The sequence below is a fragment of the Castor canadensis genome, chromosome 6 (genome assembly GCF_047511655.1).
Source record: "Castor canadensis chromosome 6, mCasCan1.hap1v2, whole genome shotgun sequence".
Classification (NCBI taxonomy): domain Eukaryota; kingdom Metazoa; phylum Chordata; class Mammalia; order Rodentia; family Castoridae; genus Castor; species Castor canadensis.
In genome coordinates, this window is record NC_133391.1 from 40,136,098 (window position 1) to 40,158,547 (window position 22,450).

A 22,450-nucleotide genomic window follows, 5' to 3' on the forward strand; every position below is an offset into this window, starting at 1 on the left:
ACATGGCAGTAGGGATGGCCGGGGAGTGAGTGAAAATGAAATGGATGAGGAACCAGGGGACAAGCAGCTCCTGGGCAGGGTTCCCAGGTCTGAGAAGGGCTACCTACTCCTGAGGAAACCCAGAGAGACAGCTAGGGACAGGTATAGAGCATGCCAGAAGCAATTTCCTTGGGCTCAGTTTGGGCCCCCCTTGGCCAATGTCTTCGCCTCTGTTTTGGTGGCCCAGAGCTCAGTGGGTTAGGGACATGGGATCCAACTCACACTGAGAAGCAGGCACTTGTTTTCCTTGATGGCTCCCAGGCAGCCCAGGAAGCCCGTCACCATGACAATGGTGCCTATGGCGATGACGAGGTTGGCTGCAGACAGCGAGGGAAAGCTGGGGGAGAATGTGGCAAAGTTGCCTTGGGACACAGACAGCCATATGCCCACTCCAAGCAGTCCACAGCCACAGAGCTGGAGAGAAAGGAGAGCCCATTAGACCAGCACTGTCCACACACTCACCTCTGCAGATCTCATAAGACCACACGTCCCACCCCAACTGAGACACGAGAGAGGGGGAAACCTGGCTACTGGCCAGATATACCCCAGACCCAAAGCCTTGGTGATCTAGACACATGTCCCCACCTCTCTATGTCTCATCACCTTCCCCATCTGGCAAAGGAACTAGACAGCTTCAGGATCATAGAGTCACTCTGAGATCAAAGTAAGACAGGAAAAAGCATGGAGCAAATACACAGAAGGTACTAGACACAGATGCACAGCTACAGTTACTTCATTCCACAAAGAGGCCTGGTGTTCAGGAGAGTGGCTTGAAACCAACTCTTCTCACCAACACCCCTAGGGCTACGACCAAAGCAGGTGGCTCCACCTGGGGAAGCTTCGCTTTCATTGGCTATGAATCTCCACATCTGCCTGGTTGAATGCTCCATATAGCTGACACTCCCCCGCTCCCTCCGAGGCTCGGGGGATGTGTGCTGAGTCGGAGGAGACAATCAATCAGTCAGCCAATATTTATTGAGTACCTCAAGCATACAGCATTCCTGCCAGAAAAGCTACAGCCACGTTAGAGACCTGTCTTCCAGGGGTCTCCAGGAGCCGGCAAGCTGGGGTGATACAAATGCAGTATACATGGTGCCAAATAAGGATTGTGTAACATGATAAAGCGAGAGCACACAAGGGAGGGGTGAGGATAGGTAAGACACCTAAAAAACTAGATAGCATTTGTTGCCCTCAACGCAGAGAAACTAAAGCAGATACCTTAAAAGCAACTGAGGCCAATTGGAGAAGGGGACCAGGAACTAGAGAAAAGGTTAGATTAAGAAGAATTAACCTAGAAGGTAACACCCACGCACAGGAAATTAATGTGAGTCAATGCCCTGTATAGCTATCCTTATCTCAACTAGCAAAAAACCTTGTTCCTTCCTATCATTGCTTATACTCTCTCTTCAACAAAATTAGAGATAAGGGCAGAATAATTCCTGCCGGGTAGTGAGGGGTAAGAGGGGGTAAGGGAGGGAGTGGGGGGGGTAAAGGAGGGGGAGGAGGCAAGGGGGAGAAATGACCCAAACATCGTATGCACATATGAATAAAATAAAAATTAAAAAAAAAATTAAGATCGTGTGAGTTCAGAGGAGGCAGTGTCTGTCCTGGTCAGAGGTACCAGTTGGAGGCAGTAATCACTGAAGGATGGGTGGACGTGGGGCAGATGGGGGACAGGAGCATTCCACGCAAGACAGAAGTGTGGATGGGAAGGGCTTGGGAGTTGTGGACCTGAACTTGGTCCTCAGCTCTGGCCTGCTCTGGCTGTGTGACCTTGCTACTCCTCTAATGCAGAATGAGAACAGATCACCTTCCTACTGACAGCTGGGAGAACGTAAGTGAACTGAAGTCCATGGAGTGGGTGGTATGTGGAGCCAGGAGCTATTTGCTGAGAAGACATTCACTGAGCAGTGGCTCTGGACCAGGGACCATGCTGACAGCTGGGACTCCCTGAAGCAGAAGCAGGCAGAGCCCTGCTCTCAGCTGTCTAGCTTGGGGAGGAAACAGTCACACAGGGCCACACCATGGCAGAGAGGGGTATGGCACACCCACAGCAAGGTGAGGAGGAGTGGCAGTGGCTTCCCAAGGAGATGGCATTTCCTTTGCTCGCTCAGTCCACAGACTCAAACTAGGAGCCTGGTTAGTAATGCAGTTAACATTAATTAATTAGCTAATTAACTAATTCGTTTTTGCAGTGCTGGGGACAGAACCCAGGGCCTTGTACATGCCAGACAGTGGCATCTGGTTACTACTGAATGCCAGGCCCTGGCCTCCACAATGGGGAGACCCTGAGAAACCATCCAGCAAAGACCCTGCCTTCCTGAAGAGAGTCTTATGGGACTCACACACATGCCATGAGCAAACACACATGGAATCTCATGCACTGATGAGCCAGGAAGAAAAACAAGGACGTTCAGGGAGTCAGGAAGTACCTGGGGACAGAGTGGCCAGAGAGCCTCTTAGACCTCAATCAAGAGAGGGGATGTGTCACATAAACGGGGGAGAAGAATGTTCTAGAAACAAGATAAAGCAAGTGCAGAGGCCTCAAAGTAGGAATGAGCCTGGCCAGTCAATGAAGAACAAGCTCCCATATGGCTATGACAGAGTGAGTGAGGTGATGGGGTAGGGGACAAAGGAAGTGGGGCAGCCAGGGGACAGATCCAGCAGGACCCTGAAGATACGAGGATGTGGGTGTTAGCAAGATGGGATGCTCCCAGGGTTGAGGAGTGACAGGATCTGACTGATGTTTTCAACAGATCACTGTGGCTGCTGTTCCAAGAAGAGGCTGCTGGGGACAGGGGGCAGCCAGCGAGCAGTCAGGCTCTTCTGCAGATGGCTATGGAGGAGCAGTAAGACATGCTCCTATGAGATGGGTAGTATTGACAGGGCTTGCTGGGCTTTGATGAATGAATAGGATTGTGATAAACATGGAGACAGAAAGGTGGCTCAGCATGGAAAAAAAAATGATGGGGGAATCTATCCATGTGTTACCAGAGATGGCTCCAGGAACCACAGGAAATCAGATTAGCAGGTCATACAGCTGCCGTGTGGAGCGTGGTCCCATGCCTCCTTTGTCCTGGAGCAGACCTCAGTGGGACCAAGTCAAGGATCCCAGGGTATGGGCACAGCAGGCCCAAGCTCAAGCACCACAAAGCTTTGTATGGGGAATGGGTCTCACCACCATCTGTGGTCACTAGGTGGCACTCCAGCCTGGTTCAGAAGCCCTTTGGATTTGCCAATGACACAAATTCCCATCCAACTTGTCACTCTGACTTTCTTCAATTCAGTCAGTTACTAGGCTGCCAAATCAATTTTTCTTTCATTAATCATACCCTAGAAAATTCATAATCTTCAAGCTGAAGATTTATAGCCCTAAAAGTCGGACCCTGGAATGAACAAGCAGAAAACCACAGAGCAGGTGTTTGCCATAGACAGAGGAGCCTGTGAGAGACCTGGCTCTGTTCTGGAACCCCTGGAGATGCAGGGATGCCCCCACCACCCCTCAGCTGCAGACAGACACCCAGGGTCCCCAGAGCAGAGTCTTCTCCAGAAGCCGGCCTGGTGGGGGACCCCACCATTCTCCTCCATTTTCATCCTAGGGGCTGCTGTGGTATCCAGGAGCCTCAGCTGGGGGACCCTCAATGGTGCAGAGCCACCCAGCGACTAGCCACCTCTCTTCAACTGGTTCTCTGACTTCCACATCCTTTGATGCACTCTGCAAGATTCCCAAGCACAGCCCAGGGAGCCTCCTTCCACCTGGTGGGGAACAGAGCCAGCACCCTGCCCCATACCTGCTGTCCAACCTCCTACCAGGTTGAGACCCAGGCAAGACCCGCTGTCTTCTCAAGGTGTGTCAGACCCTGGCCAGCAGTCCCTGTGCCTAAGTCCCAGACAGCCTTCCTAGCAAAGCCCTCAAATCCATTCCCCACTTCCCATCAAGCTCCCAGCCTCCTGCCCCCAGCTCCAAGGCATCCTGCTCAATGTCTGCTGAGCTCCAGGCCTGTGTAATATGACACGGTGCCAGGCACATCCCCATGCCACTCTCCCATATCCTCAGGGTCTCCTGATGAGATAAACCCTTTGTCCCTTGCTTCAGGTGACCCAATACTAGCCAGACTCCAGGCAAGAAGAAAACACAAAGATGAGGCCTTAATTTTATAGATAAGGAAACTAAGGGGGATATGGTGGTCCCCACTGCCACTCTGCCAATCTGGGACAAGCCCCTGCTTTCTGACTTTGGGGGCAGACTTCTTTTTGACTTGCTATTTTCCAGGAGAGCTGTGAATCCTCCCTCATTCTCCCAAGTGACAGGTGGCAGGCAATGCCTTAGACCCACATCCAGACAGGGCCCACTACCCTCCCTTCCCTGCCTCTGTTTTTCAGCCCAGCCTGCAGAGAGCTGCCCAAATCCTTCCTCCAAAATGCCTCCTTCACCACGCTGCTCCCTTGTGTGGTCTTGAGATTCTGTAGCTCTGAGGCCCAACTTTCTTCAAACTGTGTGCTTTGGACTAGACTGCTGCTCTGGTCTCTTCCAGCATGGTCCTAGCCAAGTCTGAGACATGCTATTCTTATCCCCTACACCATGGGTTCTCAACCAGGAGCAATTTGCCTCACCAGGGACATGAAGCATTTCCGGTTATCACGACTAAGGATGTGCTCCCGGCATGTGGTGACATATAGAAGCCAGGGATGCTGCTAAGCACCCTACAGTGCTCAGGACAGTGCTCCACAATGAAGGACTATCCAGCCCCAAATGCCATTAGAGGTTGGAAGACCCTGCCCTGAGCCCCATCCCCACGCCAGGCACCTTCCCTCTGCTGTCAATTTCGAGAACAAAGCCATTGAAGAAAGAGCCTGGTATGTTCCCTCGAAGGGTGGCTAAAGACAGGGCTGGTCCTGAAAGGGACTGCACAACACAGAAAGGTTCTGGGAAGGCTCCTGCTGGGAATTGGGGAGGGTCTGGCAGGTGACAGTGGGCAGGAGTGGGGAGGTGACAACAGACTTATTACAGGCCTGCCCTGGGAAGGCAGGAGGTCAGGAAGCTGAGCTCTGGAGCCAGGGCAGGGGTCAGGGGAAAGGTGAGGCGGGAGTGGAGAGGGAAGAGTGGGGCAGGGAGAGGCCCCTGTGGAGGGAGCCAGGCGTAGGAGGCACAGGGTATGGAGTGGTGCAGTCAAAGCTCAGTGTTAGAGAGCTTAGCTGGTGGCATTTGAGAAAATTCCCTTCCAAAACCAGAGGGTTGTCTCAGCTGAGATGACCAAGCTATAATCGAGCTCAAGGCTGGAGAATCTGGGGCGAGGCAGGGTGACTCAGGGGATCAGGACCCAGCCAAAGTCAGCACCGACAAATGGAGGTCACCAGCAACTGCTGATGCAGCCCGGACCTGGCTATCGCCCTTCTCCAAGCAGGGGTGGCTGAGGGGACCTCTAGAGCTCCACACCTCGCCTGACTCCCCTACCTGTGGCATTTCAAACGAGCTTGAATTTGGGGCTCCCAAGAGACCCATGTCCAAACTTGAGGAGATGAGCACCTAGCCGTGCATCTGCTCATGGCCTGTGAGGCCAGGACTGGGGCTGTTCTGCTCATGGTTAAATCCCACGGCCAAAAACAGTGCCTCACCCCTCGACTGCACTTTGGTCCCTTCTCCAGGGCCATCCCATGTGGGCCCTGCAGAGGGAGAAAGGACAGAGAGGAGTCTGGAGGCCATTAGGCTGTCTCAGGGTCCCTAATCTCCCTGGACCAAACCAACACATGCACCACAGGTAAACTGAGGCTCTGGCAGCACAGGGCCATGGTGAGCCAGTGTTCCAAGCAGACCCTATTCATTTGTTAAGTTGGTGCTAATTAGCCCGGCATCTCCATGGTATTTCTCCACCTGCAGTTTGAGTAGGCTGATTTGTAGTTTTAATATACATTTCTGCCATGTGTCCTTACATATGGCATGCATGGGCACTCCATTTCTCTGGGGGTGGGACCCACAGTTTCCCCTTCAAACTGCCCTTCCTCTGCAGCTTCTGCCCGCACCACGCGAACTCAGGACAACCATAGCCTGTACTGCCTCTCGTGGCAGGGAGGTGCTCTCCGCAGGGGACCTGTGCCAGGCAGGGCTCAGAGCAGCACATCAGCCCCCTCCCACCTGCACAGGCTGCTTGCTGTCTAGACTTGCTTCCCACTGTCACTATAAGCACAGGTTCTTCCAGGGCCTAGCTTCTTGGCTTATCCGTCTTTCCTCCATCATAGGGTCCAGAACATGACTAGAATACTGAATATTTACTCAGTGGATGAATGAGTGAAGGAATGAATGAGGGATGAATGGAGGGGGCCTGAAGAGGCCACAGGCCAGAACAGGAGCAGACCCAGATGCACACATACACACACACACACACACACACACACACACACACACACACGCACGCGCGCGCGCACTTGCACTTGAAAAAGCCCTCTATGCCCTCCATCCTTCCTACTCCTGAGCCCCCAGTGCATCCAACTTGCCCCACTCAGCTCCTCCTGCCCTGGTTTGAGGCCCCTGCTCACTGCCACTGTCCTGTCACAGCCCTGCTGCCTCCTGTGCTTGCAGAGCCCACCAGACACCAGTGACCCCCACCCCAAGGCCCTCTTTGCCTGCAGACTTCCAACCCCAGGACTCAGCACTCACCAATGCCTTCTCTGAACCAGGGCCAGGTCTACTGCTTAATGGCACTTAATAAATTAGTAGATATGGAAAATAGAAGAGAAAACCAAAATGGCTTTAATTTCACAGCCTGCGGTGCTGGTTAGTAGTGAGCCTGTCTGGCTCTGGAGAAGCCGAGCTGCCAAGAGCATCCCAGGAGCAGGGATGCTCTGTCAGCACAGAGAAGGTTTGCTGCTCTGTATTCAGATGTCCCTTGCCTCCCAGGGGTCCCTGCAGCTCATTCATTCTCACAGCCATAAAGGGAGTGACAGCCAGGCCAGGGGAGGACAGCAGCAGACCACGCTTCCAATTCCACACTGAGGGAAATGAAGGGACACCAGCAGGCAGGAGGTGTGTGGCTTGGCAGGGTCAGAGGGGGAGGTGTCCAGCAGAGCCCCTGGACCTAAGTGTGGACCATCCGACCTGCACTCCATCCTTCTTTTGCATAACTCCAGCCACTTCCCTGTGGCTCACACATATCAGTCCTACTTTTGTCCAAGATGCTCACCAAGAACAAGTGTGACAGGCCTTTAAATATTTGAAGACATGTATCTAGCGAGGGCCTCTCCTGTCTCCTACTGGCCTATTAAAGGGCTTTTACATCTTTCACCTCCAAGTCACCTTCCACTGCTCATCTGTCTGAAACTGAAAGACTCCGGTGACACTAGGACCAGCACAGAGTACAAAGATACCACTCTCTCCTCCCACACTCTGAGCTCCATACTTCTTGTAATCCAACTTAAGCCCCATCAGCTTGACTGGTAACCACAGCACAATTTTGTCTCACACGGAATTTTTTGGCAATACCAGGGATTAAATGCAGGGCTTTGAGCTTGCTAGGCAGGTGCTCTACCATTTCTTGGGCCAGTCCTTTTGCTCTTAGTTTGTTTTTCAGATAGAGTCTTAACACTTTTGCCTGATCAGACCTCAGAACTTGATCCTACAATCTCTACCTCCTGAGTAACTGGGATTACAGAAACACACCACACGCCTGCCTTATCTTTTTGGTAGGGTCCCACTACCTTCTGCCTGGGTTGGCCTCACACCACAATTCTCTCATCTCTGCCTCTGAAGTAGCTGGGATTACAGTATGTACCACCACATCCCACCCCTTGGCCATTCTTTATTAGACCTGTTTTTCTCTCAAGCTTTTAATTTCTTTACAACTCCACAACCTCCAATGCCACCATTTTATAGGTGTCGGGGGATCACACATATATTTCTGAGTCTAATTTTCCTCCAAATAAACATTACATAAGGCATTTGCATATCTACAACCCAGTTACATTTTGATTATTCCAGAACAGGGTTATTCTGTATGTGAGAAGGTTCTAAGAGACCAGGTTTAAGCACAGCCAAATGAAAGGGATTTTGTGTTTGGAAGCTACAAGTCTCTGAGGTTGATAAAGCTTCTCAATTTATGATTCGGGAGTACCAATTCTCTACAGCAAACTTTGTCACCTCTGCCCCAATTTCCCCAAAGCCCCAATCCATTGAGAGCAAGTCCTGTTACAATACCTATACTTCTCACAACCCAAAGCCCCAAAAGTACATGGAGATGACAGTCCATGATGAGTGAGGTCCATACAGCACCGAGGTCAGCCACTTGACAGAGGTTAAGGGCTCAGGAGGGGACAAATCCCACCCACCAGCAGTTCTAGCCTCCTGTGGACTATACAAAGCCCTTGTCCTTGGGGGAAGCAGGACTGGCCGTGCTGAAGCTAGGCCCAGATGCTCAGTTTTTCTGGCCTCAGCAGGGGGGCCTGACCTGCTCAGGACCTTACTCCCTCCACAGCATTGGGGGACTCTTGGGTGACCCAGGCCTGGGGGCAGGAAAATGCAGTCTGTACCAGGCTCTGAGGCCCAGGCAGGGGTGCTGAGATGCCAGTCCCTATGTGCAAGAGGCAAGGACTACTTGCTGCCTGCCTTGTGCTAACACAACACAGCTCCTCTATATTAAGCTCATTCCTCTGTCCAGGAGAAAAGGCGAAAGGCTGGCAAAGCAACGCTGCTCCACGGGGGCCACCCCTGCTGCACCACATGCCCAGGCCATCTGGCCTCTGCAGCCCTACCAGCAGGCCAGTTCGGCCCTCCTGGGAGCCAGCATCTCTCCCTGCTTATAGACCTGCTAGTTGCTCCCTGAAAATGCTGGGGTTATGTTCAGAGCCCCTAAGGGGCCAGGTGGGGCTGGGGCTGGGGCTGCCAGAGGAATGAAGTCTTTGAAGTAGCCCACAGAAGGACCATGAAATGACATACAGCTGGGTGCCCAAGAGCAGGGAATGATGCAGGGTACCTGCCAGCCTGTGAGGGAGCACAAGCATTCAGCGGACCATAAACATTGATTCCTGCCTTCCAAGGCCATGCACATGCACCCAGGCAGAATCCGCTTCACTGGGCAAGCCTATTCTGGGCCTGGGGAGTGGGGTAAGGGCTGTTCCCAGACTGGCAAAGCATGGGGTGCACACAAATGAAAAAGGGCCCAGTAGTGTGGAGAAGGAGGCCCTATGAAGCACACTTGTGACTTCCACCAGCCTGTCCCACTTCAACTCCAGCCCTGGACAGAGTAACAGAGCTGTTATTCATCCCTACACAGGAATCCACAAGAAGTCACAGGCAGGAATGGGGAGCGGTGTCCTAAATAGGAAACTAATAATACAGTGGCGGTCTCCACATAGGTCCCTGTCCCCTAAGCTAGTCTGAGCATGCCCTTTGCTGGAGAATGAGGGGATGGTGACCCTTGGACATGCCTTTTCCCACACTCTGAAACTTGTCAACACTAGAAAGGAAATAGGATGGAGACGCAGGCCCAAAAAACAGCAGGTCCTCAACGCTGGGGTGCTCCACACTGGAATGGGCTTGGGACACAGACAGGTAGCTCTCACCACCTGTGTCCCCCAGGGGCATGGCTGCCCAGGCTCCTGGGAGGACATGAGAAGACAGCCTGGGACCACAGTGCAAGGCACTGTCTCCACTCCCAAGGTCACTGAGAAGCAGGAGGGAGGACAAGGAGGACTCATGAGCTTGTCAGAGGGGTCTGGGTTTTATTTTGTGCATCTGGGGAAGAGGCATTTCTGACAACATCAAAGTGAGGAGTGCTACTGCAGCCAGCACTGCCGGGGGAGGGGGAAAGAGGCAAGGGCGGGCTTGGGAAACTAGCCTGAAAGGATCACATTGACGCTGGTAAAGGAGGCAGAACTGCCAGCAGCCGGATCTCAAGACCTGGAGTCTAGGGGAGCAGTGAGGTGCTGGGCACCCTAGCAAGCTACCTGACCCCTCTAGCTGTTTCTCTGCTCAAAGAGGGAAGGAGAAGGAGCACCTCCCCCGCACTTGGAGACATTGTAAGCCTGCTGGGTAGCTTGTGCTCCTTGGAATAGAAATATTGTACAAGGTGTTGAGCTACTACTCAAATTTCACAGAAAAATGGGGGGCAGGCAGGGAAGACGCCTTCAATTCACAGTACGTCTGACAAAGAGCTTGGATTATCTGAGAGACTGTAACTCATCCTCAGAATAGGGCTGGGACAAGGACCACTCGCCTGTTTGGGAGAAGGAGGGTCCCCCCAGAGGTGAAAAAAAGCCACACCATGAGACACTCTGTGGCAGAGTGCCACAGAAGAGGCCCTGTAATAATGAGGTGAAGGTGGGCCTTGGCAGCTCGAGTTCAGCAACAAGCACTATAATTACATCGATAGGCACTGGAAATATGGTGACTAACGACCAGGTCACCCCTGGCCCCAAGACGGCTGCCACAGACACTTTTGCTATAGCCCTTTGACACAGCCAGCCCATCTATGCCTTCTCTTGAGGGATCTGATGCCCACAGCCCGATTATGCTGCCAGCTGGGAGCCATGTCCATCCACGTCAGGATGCCAGCATTTCTGACATGCTTTGTGGGGGACATAGGTCAGTTAAGTCCAGGTCACTCTGCCAGAGACAGTCTCAGCACCAACTTAAGTGACAACCCAAGGTCCCTCCCTCCCCACCTGTACCAAGTGCCACTGCCTGCAGGTGTTCAGAGAAGGGCATTGGTGGCCCACTTAGCTTTCTAACACACACACAGCAATGTGGGTGACTCGGCGGCAAGCTCCTGTCTGTGGTGTCACTAAGACATGCTCATCCAAGGTCACAGAGCCTTCATGTGCAGCCACGCCTTGCCTGCAGCACCTCTGCCCTGTTCTGTGGAGGTGACAGCCAAGCACTCCTGTGGCTGACCCCATGTCTGCCCAGTCTAAGCACCTTGCTTCTGTTGACTCATTTACTCCTCCTCCAATGGGGTTGTTTTCTCCTCATCTTCCAGATGACAAAACAAAAGCATGGAGAGGTCACACGGTGAATGAACAGGAAATCAGACTCCAAAAGCCACCTTCGGAGCACCACATCTACCACTTACATACAGGCCATACTGAGAAAGGAAGAACTCCGGACACTGTGCGCAAGCAGCCCTGGGCCTGGAGTCTGCCTGGGACTAGTCCAGAAGGCCAGTCTAGCCAGCCCAGTGCAGAACAGGACAGGGGTCCTAGTGTACAAGTCTCACAGGCTAGGACATCATAAAGAAGGCAGAGCTGCAGGCAATGGTGACTGTGATGAGGATGAAGCCAGCATGTACTGGGACTCCACGACAAGCCAGAAAGTGTGCCAAGACCTTTCCACAAGAGCCATACAGGTTGTAACTATTGCCCCCTGCCTTCATGAGTGGGAAATCTAGGGATGAGAGGCGATCATCATGTCTACACTTGCACTTGGAGTTGGCTGAGCTTGGATTTTAATCTAATTTGCTGTGCCTCCCAATCTCATTATTGTAACTTCTGTGGGCCTAAGCAGCCCAGATCCCACTGTATGAAACACGTTCAACAATTTCTAGCCCTATCTGAGTTCAGAGAAGGTAGGATCGGCAGACCAAGGAGTCAGAGACCCAGGAACTGCCCAGGATAGGGGAGTGAGCAAGGGTCCTGGTACTGCAGTGTGGATCCAGGGGAGAGGGTGCAGGGGGTGGAGCAAGAGGAGGGAGGGACAGGTGCCAGGAGCCCCATGTGGGAGAGGTACGCACAGGGTGTGCGTGTGCTAGGTGGAGGTGCGTGGAGGTGGTGGTCATTTGCTGATTATGTACCAGTGATGAAAAGTGCCGGCTGTACCTCTGCAAGAGGAAGCAAGAAGGAACAAAATAGACTAGGGTGGAGCTCCCCTTTCTACTCCTCCATCTCCACAAACGGGAGTGTGTGCAGACAACAAGGAGCCCTTACCATTTGTTTTCCAGAGAGTACTTTCAAGTCTGCTCTCGGCAACCACCACAACCACTGCGTGAGGAGTTGTTATCCCCTTATAAATGAGGGTTGTGAGCTCACTGGAGCCCAGCAGCATCTGTGAGATACCCGTAGCTGACTGATGGGGTAGGCAGCAATGTGAGGAATGTCCCCAAGGACCCAGCATTTCAGAGGGAGACACAGAAGTAATTTGAAGGCTTTCTGCTTTCCAGGAAGTAGTGACAAGAACAGCCTTACTAGTTACCTGCTCATCAGATCCCTCTGGCACCAGTGCTTCAGCAGGTACCCCAAAGGTATCTGGGCTGAGTCCAGATATGCTGGTTTCTGCAGAACCTCAGATTGGAAAGTCCTGCAGGCCCTGGGGACACCCAAGCCAGCGGAACCTTCAGGACTAGGAAAAGCAGCTGCTGCAGGGCACAGACATTGGCCTGCACTAGACAGTAGGTTGGGGAGGCCATGGGGCCAAGTAGACTAGGTTCAAGACCCTGGTCATCTCATTCACCAACTAGGGGAATGTCTAGTGCTTGTTTTTAAATGGTGGATTATCAATACCTACCACCTAGAACTTTTTTGTCAGAATAAAATGAGATTCATGAAAATAAACTTTCTTACACAGCACCTGATATGCAGCTATAAATGGGAGCCATTATTGGTATTTATGGCCTGTGGTCATCATTCACGCAGAGTATGGAGATCAGGCAGAGCAGCCATAACCAGAAAGGAGCCAGCAGTGGAGAGGCAGGAAGGTCCTGTTGGACTGGATCCCAGCTGACCCCTCATATACCAGGTGGCCTGATGATCAGCTTCAATGGCCTCCCTGAGCCTCGTCACACCCGACTGTGTAGCACACGTCGCCCAGACCTGTGCGCCTCACTGCTGGCCCCCAGTCCCCAGCCACCCATCTCTGGGAGGCAGCTTGCTTTCCTGACTTGCAGCGTGCTTTCTTTTGGCAGGGAGCTGCTGCCGTCTGTGCTCTGGACCATAAAACAAGTTTTCATCAATAAATTAAGATAAGCGGAAAGCCAGCTCAAGAGGAGGCGGGCTGAGGCGGGCACGAGGGCGGGTGGGAAGTCGCTCTGCGACCCAGAAGGGGCCAAAGCGAATTCAAAGCCAGACTAGGGCTTCCCATCTCTTGCTGGGTCCCAGGTGCCCCATTCAACTGGAGTACCTGAGAGGGGAAGACTCAGGAAGACCCCATACCTCCTTCTGTCCTGTTACATACTCAGCAGATGAGCCAAGTGTCAGGGAGACAAGTAAAGGCAGGTGATCAGCAAGGCCATGAGCTGCCGTAAAGATCGGTTTCTCTGTTAGGCAGCTAAATCACTCAGATACTTTTCTGCCCAATTACTGACACTACGAAGCCTTCCCAAAGATAAAAACATTCTCATGGAACCCATCCCTCCTTAGCTTGAACCTCGACACCCCCAAATGCACTTGCTATGCCTCTGCCTCCAGGCCTTGCCCAGCCTTTCCCCCACACAAATGCCTTCCTCTTCCCAGTAGCACTTTTCTCAGTCCCCTACACAGCCTTCATGGCTGAGTTGAACCCCCAGCAACTCCACTGGGTTTGCCAGCCCCTTGTCACAGTGGCTCCACCCATCTGCACCACTCACCACCTGAAATACCCCTCTACCACAGTGAGTGCTGACCTTCACTGGGCATGCTCTGCCTACAGATGTCAGAATCCCCTCCCTGCCTCCCCACTGTAACTTCTTCGTGCACCTCCCTCATGTACAGCAGACACTGGGCACAGAGAGGCCTCATCTGGAAATAGCGCTGCAGGAGCACAGGAAAAAGGGAAGGCAGTGAAGCAAGGTAAGCATGCCAGAGGCAACAGGCACCTTGTCAACTGATGCTCTGGTGCACAGCCTCCTCATCAGACCAAGCATATGGCAGGGGAGGGGCCATCTGTCCATCCACACACGGAGAGGTGCGCACCTCACATATGTTCGTGGGTTAGTAGACAGGTAGACCTTCAGGTAAAGCAGTGTGAGAAAACCTAGAAAGCACAGCACACTGACAGTGGGCTGCTCACCAGCTGTGTGGCCTGGGGCATGTTGATGGCCTCCTCTAAGCTTATACAATAAAGGTGAAATGAATAACGTCTAAAGTCCTTTCCAACCCAAAGTCCTGAGACTTCACATCCATCAGTCTGTTCCACAGTTGTGTGAGGCAGGAAGATGATTATTATGAGTCCATTTCCCAGGCAAGCAGGCTGAGGTCCCAAAGACTAAGCAAGCCAAGAGGCTGGAACCAGGTACACCCAAGAAGAATGGCCACATTCCTGTCAGGGAAGGGAGCACAAAAGAGAAGATGTCCACCAGGCACCAAGTGAGCCAGCCAGAGCTATGCTACATCATTTATGCTCACCCCGTCTGAGACCACATCACAATCTGAATCTCCTGGCTCAGGAATGAAGGCTTGGAGATGCAGCTTGCTTAGGGTCCATGATCAAGGATCAAGACCAACATACCACCTGCCTTAGGGACCCACCACTGAAATGCACACAAACACAGAAGATGGTAAAGATTCCAGGCCACAATGACATTAAATCAAGACTGCTAATTATACCCCTGACCAGGCTATAAATCAAAATCAATTACTTCTGTGTCCGGGTGCTTCCTGTGTCTGGAAGGAGCTGAGTCATGTGTACACTAGGGGAGGTTTGGGGGACTCAGGGCTCCAGAGCATGTCCCAGCAGCCCCAACCCTCATGCTCATCCTACCCCCTGCAGTAAGGACGATGGCTCCCACCACCCAGGCCATGTTATAAAAGGCAAAAGGATCCCTACACCAAGGGTGACCTTTAAATTGTGAGCTGGCAGGAGGAGCAGAGAACGAAGTTCAGTAAACAGAACAGAAACATATTGACAATAGCAAAAAGAAACAATTACTACGCATTTTCATATGAGATCTGAGGAATACGTTTGCTCTTGCTTTTGCTTATTCAACAGAAACAGGAAAAAAGAGACAGGAGAGAAGACAGGGCAGAATGCAGACGCTCGCATTTTGTAGCTCCATGTTTCCCCTAAGCTCTCAAGAGTGTTTTCTGAGACACCGCAGCCACAAGTCAGAAGAAATAACATTGCAAGTGGATGGATTTAGGGGCTGCCTCCAGGGTACCCACAAAATAGAACTCCCATCTGCATGTCACCTTTGCATCTCTGGAAATAGAAATTACTTAAAAATTTTTTTTTTAAATTTAAAAAAAGTTCTACTTGGAGAGAGAAGCTTCAAGTTTCCTGGCCCCAGCTGCTCTGGGGAACTAGAGCCTGGCTTCACTTCAGGAAAACTCTGACCTGGTTTGTAAAAGCAAACCTCCAAGGTAACCCTACAGAGTCTGCCCTCTCTGCAGAAGCATGTCACCAGGGGCCACCAAGACAGTGGAGGTGCAATTCTACGCCAGGGTCCTAAGTTATGCAAAGCCCATGCCACCAGGCTGTGGGCAAAACACAGGGAGCTGAAAACCAGAACACAGTCAGGATCTTGTCATCTACACCAGGTACACAGACCCAAGGACACTTCCAGTCTTCCTTTCCCAGCTCATGTGAGGACAGTAACCACAGCTTCCCAGGCAGGGTGCCCACACTACCTTGAAAGTCAGAGTGCCCAAGCCCCCTGCTTGCACTGAAAATTACTGCTTCCTTCCTGTGTGCCACCCAGCTCTGAACGGCATCTTCTGAATCAGGTGTCTGTCCTCATCTCCTGAAAAATGTGCTTCTCTCCTATGTCCCTATCCCAGGGCAAGTGTTTCTCCGTCCATTTTTCCATCTGGGAATCAAAACAGACCTGGGGCCAGTGGGAAACATATAGCTCTGGACACAACACCTGAGCTCTGAACCAGATGTAACTTTGGGCGCGTTGACTGGATAAATTTTCATCTGTAAAATGATGCTTACGTGCTCTCTCCTGCAAAATGCTCACTGTACTTTTTTACAAGGTTGCTGTGGATATTAAACAACACCAAATATCTACATGACCTCACGTGTAACAAATACTCGTAAATGTTAGCTATCGTCATCATTACCCTTCTAGATGTCAGCCCCCACCAAACCCTTGGGCCACATCCTGCAAATCTCCTGCATCCCTCTTCCTAAACTCCCACTGTCTGTTTCCTGGTCTCATCCCTTTGGATGAATGCTGGGAAGGCATCCTATCAGTTACCCTGCTTCCTATGTTACTGCTACAATCCAAACACTCTGTGCAGAGCACATCACACTTCCTCTTCAATCTTCAAGACCCCGGAGACCCCTCCAGTCCACAGGATGCAGCTTGAGCTCCTCAGCATGGTGGTTCACTCAGGACCTTCAACAGCTTCCCTACAGTCCACAGTGCTGATCTCTCTGGGAGCATATACCATGTCTTCAGCCCATCCACCTCTCTATTCTTCTCCCACCAACATGCCCTTCCTTCTACCCTCCACCACTCAGCAATGTCTCCCACTTCCACGAAGGGACCAGCACTTCCACCTTCCTACCCTCTGTGCTCTGGAAGCAACCAACGCCTTCCTCTCAGCACCTAACACATTTGTCCTCCACATACTCATTCCTTGTTGGACTCAACTCCAGAGGCAAGCCCATGTCTTGCTCATCTTCTTTCCCCTTTTTTAGCAGTACTTGGGGTTGAACCCCAGAGCTTTGCACACGCTCTGCCACTTAAGCCACACACCCAGCCCTTTGGTTTGCATTTTGTTTTTGAGACAGGGTCTTGCTACCTTTGGTGGGGCTGACCTCTGTCTCCCGAGTAGCTGGGACTATGTCTTCCTCATCTTGTATCTCCTGTGCCTCACAGAGAGTTGGCTCCCATGAGATATTTTCTGAGTTGAAGCCTGTTTTCAAGCTCTGCAGTAAACTCTCAGAGCTTGGTACCATGGATGGGACAAATCCTCTGTGTAGCACTCAGCTGGTTCCAGAGGAAACCCCCCCAAACTCCCCTGCCAGCCCCACTTCCATGAGTACCAAGGACATCCAAATTCTTCTCTGGCACAGAAATGCTGTGTCAATGGGAACACATTCCCATCCCACCATGTGGTGCCAGGCTGCCAGTGGCCTTTCCCCATGTAACTCACTCACGCAATCATCTTGCTTCTCTTCCATTCATTGATTAAGCATGAACTCTGCTGGGAATGACTCCTAGCAGCATAGGCACCTCAGAATGCTCTCAGGGCCTGCCCCACCTGACAGCAGTAGGCAGAATTCTGAGCTGCAGAATTGCCACCTACTGCCCTAGTTGTCACCTCCATTTGGATGCCTCATGGGCGTGTCATACTTACCTGACTCACAGCAGAACTTGTGTCTAAGCCACAGGGAAACCAAGAGTTACGAGTGATTCCTTTCCCTCACTCACTGTCAGCAAGGCCTGCTGGTTCTGCCTCTAATCCCCATCTCTAGTTGCTATGGTTTGCAGTGTGTGAAATTCCAGTGTGTCTCTGTGGGAAGTGGCCTCTGGAAGCTTGGCCCCAGACAGACCTGGGTTTCCAAGTGTGGCTGGGGAGGGTGTTGGAGACAGGGGGAGAGGGGAGGGGTCGTGGCATGGTGCAGCCAGTGCTGCTTATTCCTAGCTCCTTGAATTCTTGGTGGAAGGAAAGAAGAGACAACGAAAAGGAGTGTCCCCAAGGTCACCCAACACCTCAATCTCAAATGCCAAAGAGTAGCTTGAAACCCAGAGGAGGGGTCAGGATCCAACTGCTCCCAGCTACTCCCTGAAGCAAGGAGAAGGCAATGGTCACTTTGCCCTTCTCCACACTCATTCATTCATTCATTCATTCATTCTTAGAACTTTTTCGGTTGGCAGCACTGGGGTTTTGAACTCAGGTCCTCCTTGCTAGGCAGGTGCTGTACCACTTCAACCACACCTGGACACTTTTTGCTTCAGTTATTTTCCAGAAAGGGTCTTGTATTTTTGCCAGGGCCAGACTGTGACCTTGATCCTTCTACCTCTGTATCCCCCCACCTCTGCCTCCTGGGTAGATAGGATGACAGGCATGCATTACCACATCTGAATTCTTTGTTAAGATGAGGGTCTTGATAACTTTTTGCCTGGGCCAACCTCAAATTGAAATCACCCTGATCTCTGCCTCCACAGTAGCTGGGATTATGGGAATTTGCCGCCATGCCAGGCCTCATCCACTCTTTCTAGAATGCCTTCACCAGGACATCCCATGCTCAGGAGCTTCACCCAGTCCAGTGCCCTCTGGGGAGCCACGCCTTCTGGTCTGGAGGTCAAGATCCCCCACGAGCTGATCGCAGCACCATCTCCCTGAGTACCAGTTCACTATAGCAAACAAGGAAGGGAAGTTTCAACATCCTTCCAAAATACACCAAGCCTCTGCTGGAAGGAAGAGCCTCCTCCATCTGACCCATCCTGACAGACAAGCAAGATGCTCTACCTTTTGCCACATCTTGCTCTGGGGAAGGACACAGAGGTGCAGAAGGAGTGGATAGGATCCTCTCTACCTCGTGGCACCTGCAGCAGAAGCTCTCTGAAGTCTCGGGCCTTGTCCCCAGGTGGTCAGAAGAAGTCAGTATATAAGAAGGCCATGAGAGTGGGAACAGACCAGTATGAAAGATTCAGTACAGAGCAGCAGGGCCGGGCTTTTAACAGAAGAGCTTCTTGGGCACAATATAGCCCCACAGTGTATCCGTGGGTTTCAGCTGGTGGAGTTTACAATGGAACAAGCAGTCACTGTTGTTCTTGGATGCATTGGCTCTGTGACGGGAAGGGTGTGCCACAGAGAGACACAGCCATAAAGCAGAGGATGACCCATTGGGGGCCACATCACTCCGTGGGGACCAAGTTTTACAGTCCTAGAAAGAGGAGTTTCCAAGAAACGCACGAACGTGTCCTATAAATTCCAGCAGGAAGCAGAGCAAGATCCCTGTCCTCAGGGGAGGACACAGGGAACTCAGAAAAGAAAACCAGGCCTAGACCCCAGGACACCAAAGGGGAAGGAGCAAGAACAGCCCCACCACTGCCTCAAGTCCCAACGGAGTGCTCAGGCTAGAACCCACCCTCACCTCTGCAGAAGGCCACCCTTGCCACTTGAGGCCTGGAGCAGCACAGCGGATACCAGGCCAAGGACAACAGAGAGGAGCCTGCTGCCCTGGCTTGCCAGGCTGGAGAAGGCACTAGAAAGCTGGTGGGAAGGGCCTCTCACCTCCTCACACCATGAAGGGCCTGGCAGAGTGAGCAGAAGGAAGGCTCCACCTTTAATGCTGCCACCCCCTCACCCCCACTATATACCACAAAGCCAGGTTCTCCCTTGGCCTCAGCTACTCCCCTAGGAGAAGAAACAGTTCTGTCTTCGTTAACTCCAGGGCTGCCCCAGATAGGCCTCCCCAAAGAAAATGGTCACCACCCAACCACAGTGTATCTCAGGAACCAGCAGGCCCTTGGGTGGACCCCATTGAAGTTGGCTCTCCTACAGCTTCTGCTGTTTTAGGCCACACAAAAAAGTCATGACTTTAGTTTTTCTGTAGTCCCCCTAAAAAAATTAACCTGGCCTCCAAAGTCAAGATCAGGGGCGCCGCTGGGGAGCTTATCTGACCTGAAGGATTAGCACCCAGCTCAAGAAATGCCAATCAACCAGCGGGTCCAAATTTAACCTTGGCCATCCCTCCCAACCCTAGCCAGGACACTCCCAAAATCGACAATTACGCTAGAGGCAGCTCTCACTGTGGCCGTCATATGCTATTTATAAGCCACCCACTTTTGGGGGGTGGGGGGATCAGACACCTCCCATCACAGCAGAGTGCCAAGCACCAGGCCTGTGGCCTTGGCGCCAGGGACTCCGCCACAGCGCTGTTCCTGCACAGGGCCCTGCAGGAAGTGCCTTGGGAGGTGCCTGAGTGGTCCTGGCCCTGTCATCTCTGATACATGAAGAGCGTCATTCACAGTGCCTTTCCAATGCAACTCCTCATGAACATCCTGTGCCTTCTATAGGATGTGGTTCAGCTCCTGTGGCCTCCCTGCCAGTTCCTAACTAAGCCTCAGGCCCGGGTGTCCCCACCACCTCCAACTACTGTCAGCTCTTCTCCTTCCCATCCTTCATCCTGGCTCCTGAAAACCCAACTAATCTCAAGAAATGCAGATGAACAAAAGGGCCGGGAGTGTGTAAAAGAAGACAGGTCTGTCCTGGGTGCAGGAAGTCCCCATCTTCTGTATAAGAGGTGGGTGACCTACTGACAGTCCTGCCTGAAGGACACTGGGCAACAGAAAGACTGATCCTCAATTCAAGGACTCTGCCCAACCTGTGCCCTGGCAAGGCTATAGACACCAAGAGGGGTCCTGCTTGCCCACTATAGGATGCATGTGCCACCTCTATGGAACTTTACTCTTCCCTCCACGCCAGCAAAAATCTTAAGAACTCCCAACACTCCTAAACATTAGGGTATACTTACTGGCTCGTACAAGATGTCACCTACAACATAAGTGTCTCAAAGACATTCGCCTTATTCCCAGGGTGGCCTAAAAGAAAAAGGCACTATGACTTCTGGGATATATGTTAGATATCCCAGAAAATTCCCTCTGATAGCTAGTCACCCTTTTGCCACCAAAAAGGAAATCCCATCAGTGGTTCTCTGAAACGAACACAGACCCAGGTGCTGTCTACTGTCCCCACCTATTCCAACTCACAATGGCCACATTCTTTTGCAGTGCCCCAGGGACAATCTCATGAACATGGTGGCAAAGCGCTGAGTGAGGAACAAGTGCTAGAGGGAAGTTTAATAATAGAGCTGGGTTGGGCACAGCCGTTTCCTTTTTCGGTTGCCCTGATCTGCTGCTCCTGTTACGCGACATGGCTATGGGCAGGGCGAGTCAGCTGCTGACGAGATTCAAACCCAGGTCAGCCCAGGGGCCACGTCTCCTTAGGCCACCTCTGTGAAGGGTCCATATGCCATGGTCAGATGGGGCCCATGCTTAGCTCACTGGGCTTGCCTAACACAGCCTCTATAAAAAGCCCAGTGCTGGCGAGGCAGAGTCAGGCCGGAAGCCCCAAGGTTGACTGTCCCTGCACCATCAGCCCTCTAGCCCAGCCACATGCCCTGCTCCTCATTGTCTCTCCTGACTGTAGACTGCTATTCTGGGCTGTGGGGGACAAAGGGAGCTGTGGCCATAGCAGGAAGCCCACAGGGTGGGCAGATTGGCGTGAAAGCAGCTCCTGGCAATGGGGCAGCTGCTGCTCTCTGTCCAACCTCTCCCCTGTGTACCCTGGAAACCGACAAATACAGTTCACTAACAGTCAACATACACATATAGATGAAGCTCCCACCCCATGTAGTGGTTACAGTCTACAGAGATAAAGCTCCATGTGAAAATATGTGGGGCGTGCTTTTCGTCATTAACAGGTCATTCATGGACAAACTGGACAGGACAGGGGGAAAGGCACGCTTGTAAGCAGAGCCCTTAGCAACTCAGTTTCCATATCAGTTCACTGGGATCACTAACAGTATCTCCTTCAAGGTCATCATAAAGCTAAGTTAAGTTAATATATGAGCAATACTTAACATCATGTCTGGTGCCTATAAAATATTCTGTAGCTGCTAGGTCGTCGTCATCTTCACTGTGGTCACCATCACAACAGTCACAATGGCTAAGAGAACCATGGGAGTATTAGCTTTAGCATCCTTTTGCTGCAGAAATGTGGTGCGTTTGTGGCCTAGGCACAATGCTGGCTTAGAAGGCACCTGTGAGCTGACCCAGCGGAAGAAGTCATACTGGGTACCAGTACCCAGCCCTACATGGACTTGTAGGGGTTTCTCCCTCACCCCTCCTCACTTCTGAAATAAGAAGACTTGCTCTGTGCTTAGACTTCCAATGAGGCAGGGGACAAGGGCAAAGAGGAGGAGGTCCGAGTGTAGGAAGGGCATGGAAGAAGGCCTGGGGTCCTAAGCAGCCCTTTCTGATCTGAGACGAATGGCTCTGCTGGAGCTTCCAAGATGATAGTTACCATCTCCTTCATTTACAGAACTAGGCCTCTGCTCTAGGCACCAGGCTGGGAGTTTCGAGGGGTTTCAGTATTCAACCAGTCCTAGGAGATGGAGCACGATCATCCAGACTAACCAGTGTGGCTAGGATCATTCCCAAGCTCTGAACTCTACCATCCCTGATCCCTCCACTCCCCTGAGGGATATCAGAATCCCAGGGCTGTCCCACTGGAACTGGGGTTTCTGAGATTCCCACAGGTGATGGGGTGCCCAGCCAGGATGGTGCTCCACTGGGCAGAAACACTCCCAGGGAAATTGTTCCCCTGTCCCTGTTGGACCTAGGATGGCCTGTGGTCTCTGAGCTTCAACATCATGGCAGGACCCATCTATGAGGACACTTTGCAAAGCACGTGGCCTGAGTGCAGCAACCGTGCTCTCCACCGAGCCTTGCTACAGCCTGCCACGTGGGCAGCTCCACCATCGCCGCCTGCTCAAACACAGTATGAACTTGTCTGAAAGCAGTCTGGCAGGTCAGGTCCCAACTCCAAAACCTCA

General features: G+C 52.1%; 2 protein-coding genes across 4 annotated transcripts in view; one reads left to right on the forward strand and one right to left on the reverse strand.

The window, feature by feature from the left end:
• Positions 1-12,164, forward strand: part of Tspan11 (tetraspanin 11) — a 96,418-nt gene extending 84,254 nt beyond the window's left edge. Inside the window, exon 8 of the mRNA XM_074076272.1 lies at positions 11,007-12,164. Within this exon, the coding sequence (XP_073932373.1) occupies positions 11,007-11,042 (36 nt within the window). The 3' untranslated portion in view covers positions 11,043-12,164. The remainder of the gene's footprint in view (positions 1-11,006) is intronic.
• The window catches only part of Tspan9 (tetraspanin 9), a 184,200-nt gene that overhangs the window by 6,063 nt on the left and 155,687 nt on the right, over positions 1-22,450 (reverse strand). For all 3 annotated transcript variants that reach the window (XM_074076266.1, XM_074076267.1, XM_020184176.2), the window contains one exon: positions 262-453. In XM_074076266.1, the coding sequence (XP_073932367.1) occupies positions 262-453 (192 nt within the window). The remainder of the gene's footprint in view (positions 1-261; positions 454-22,450) is intronic.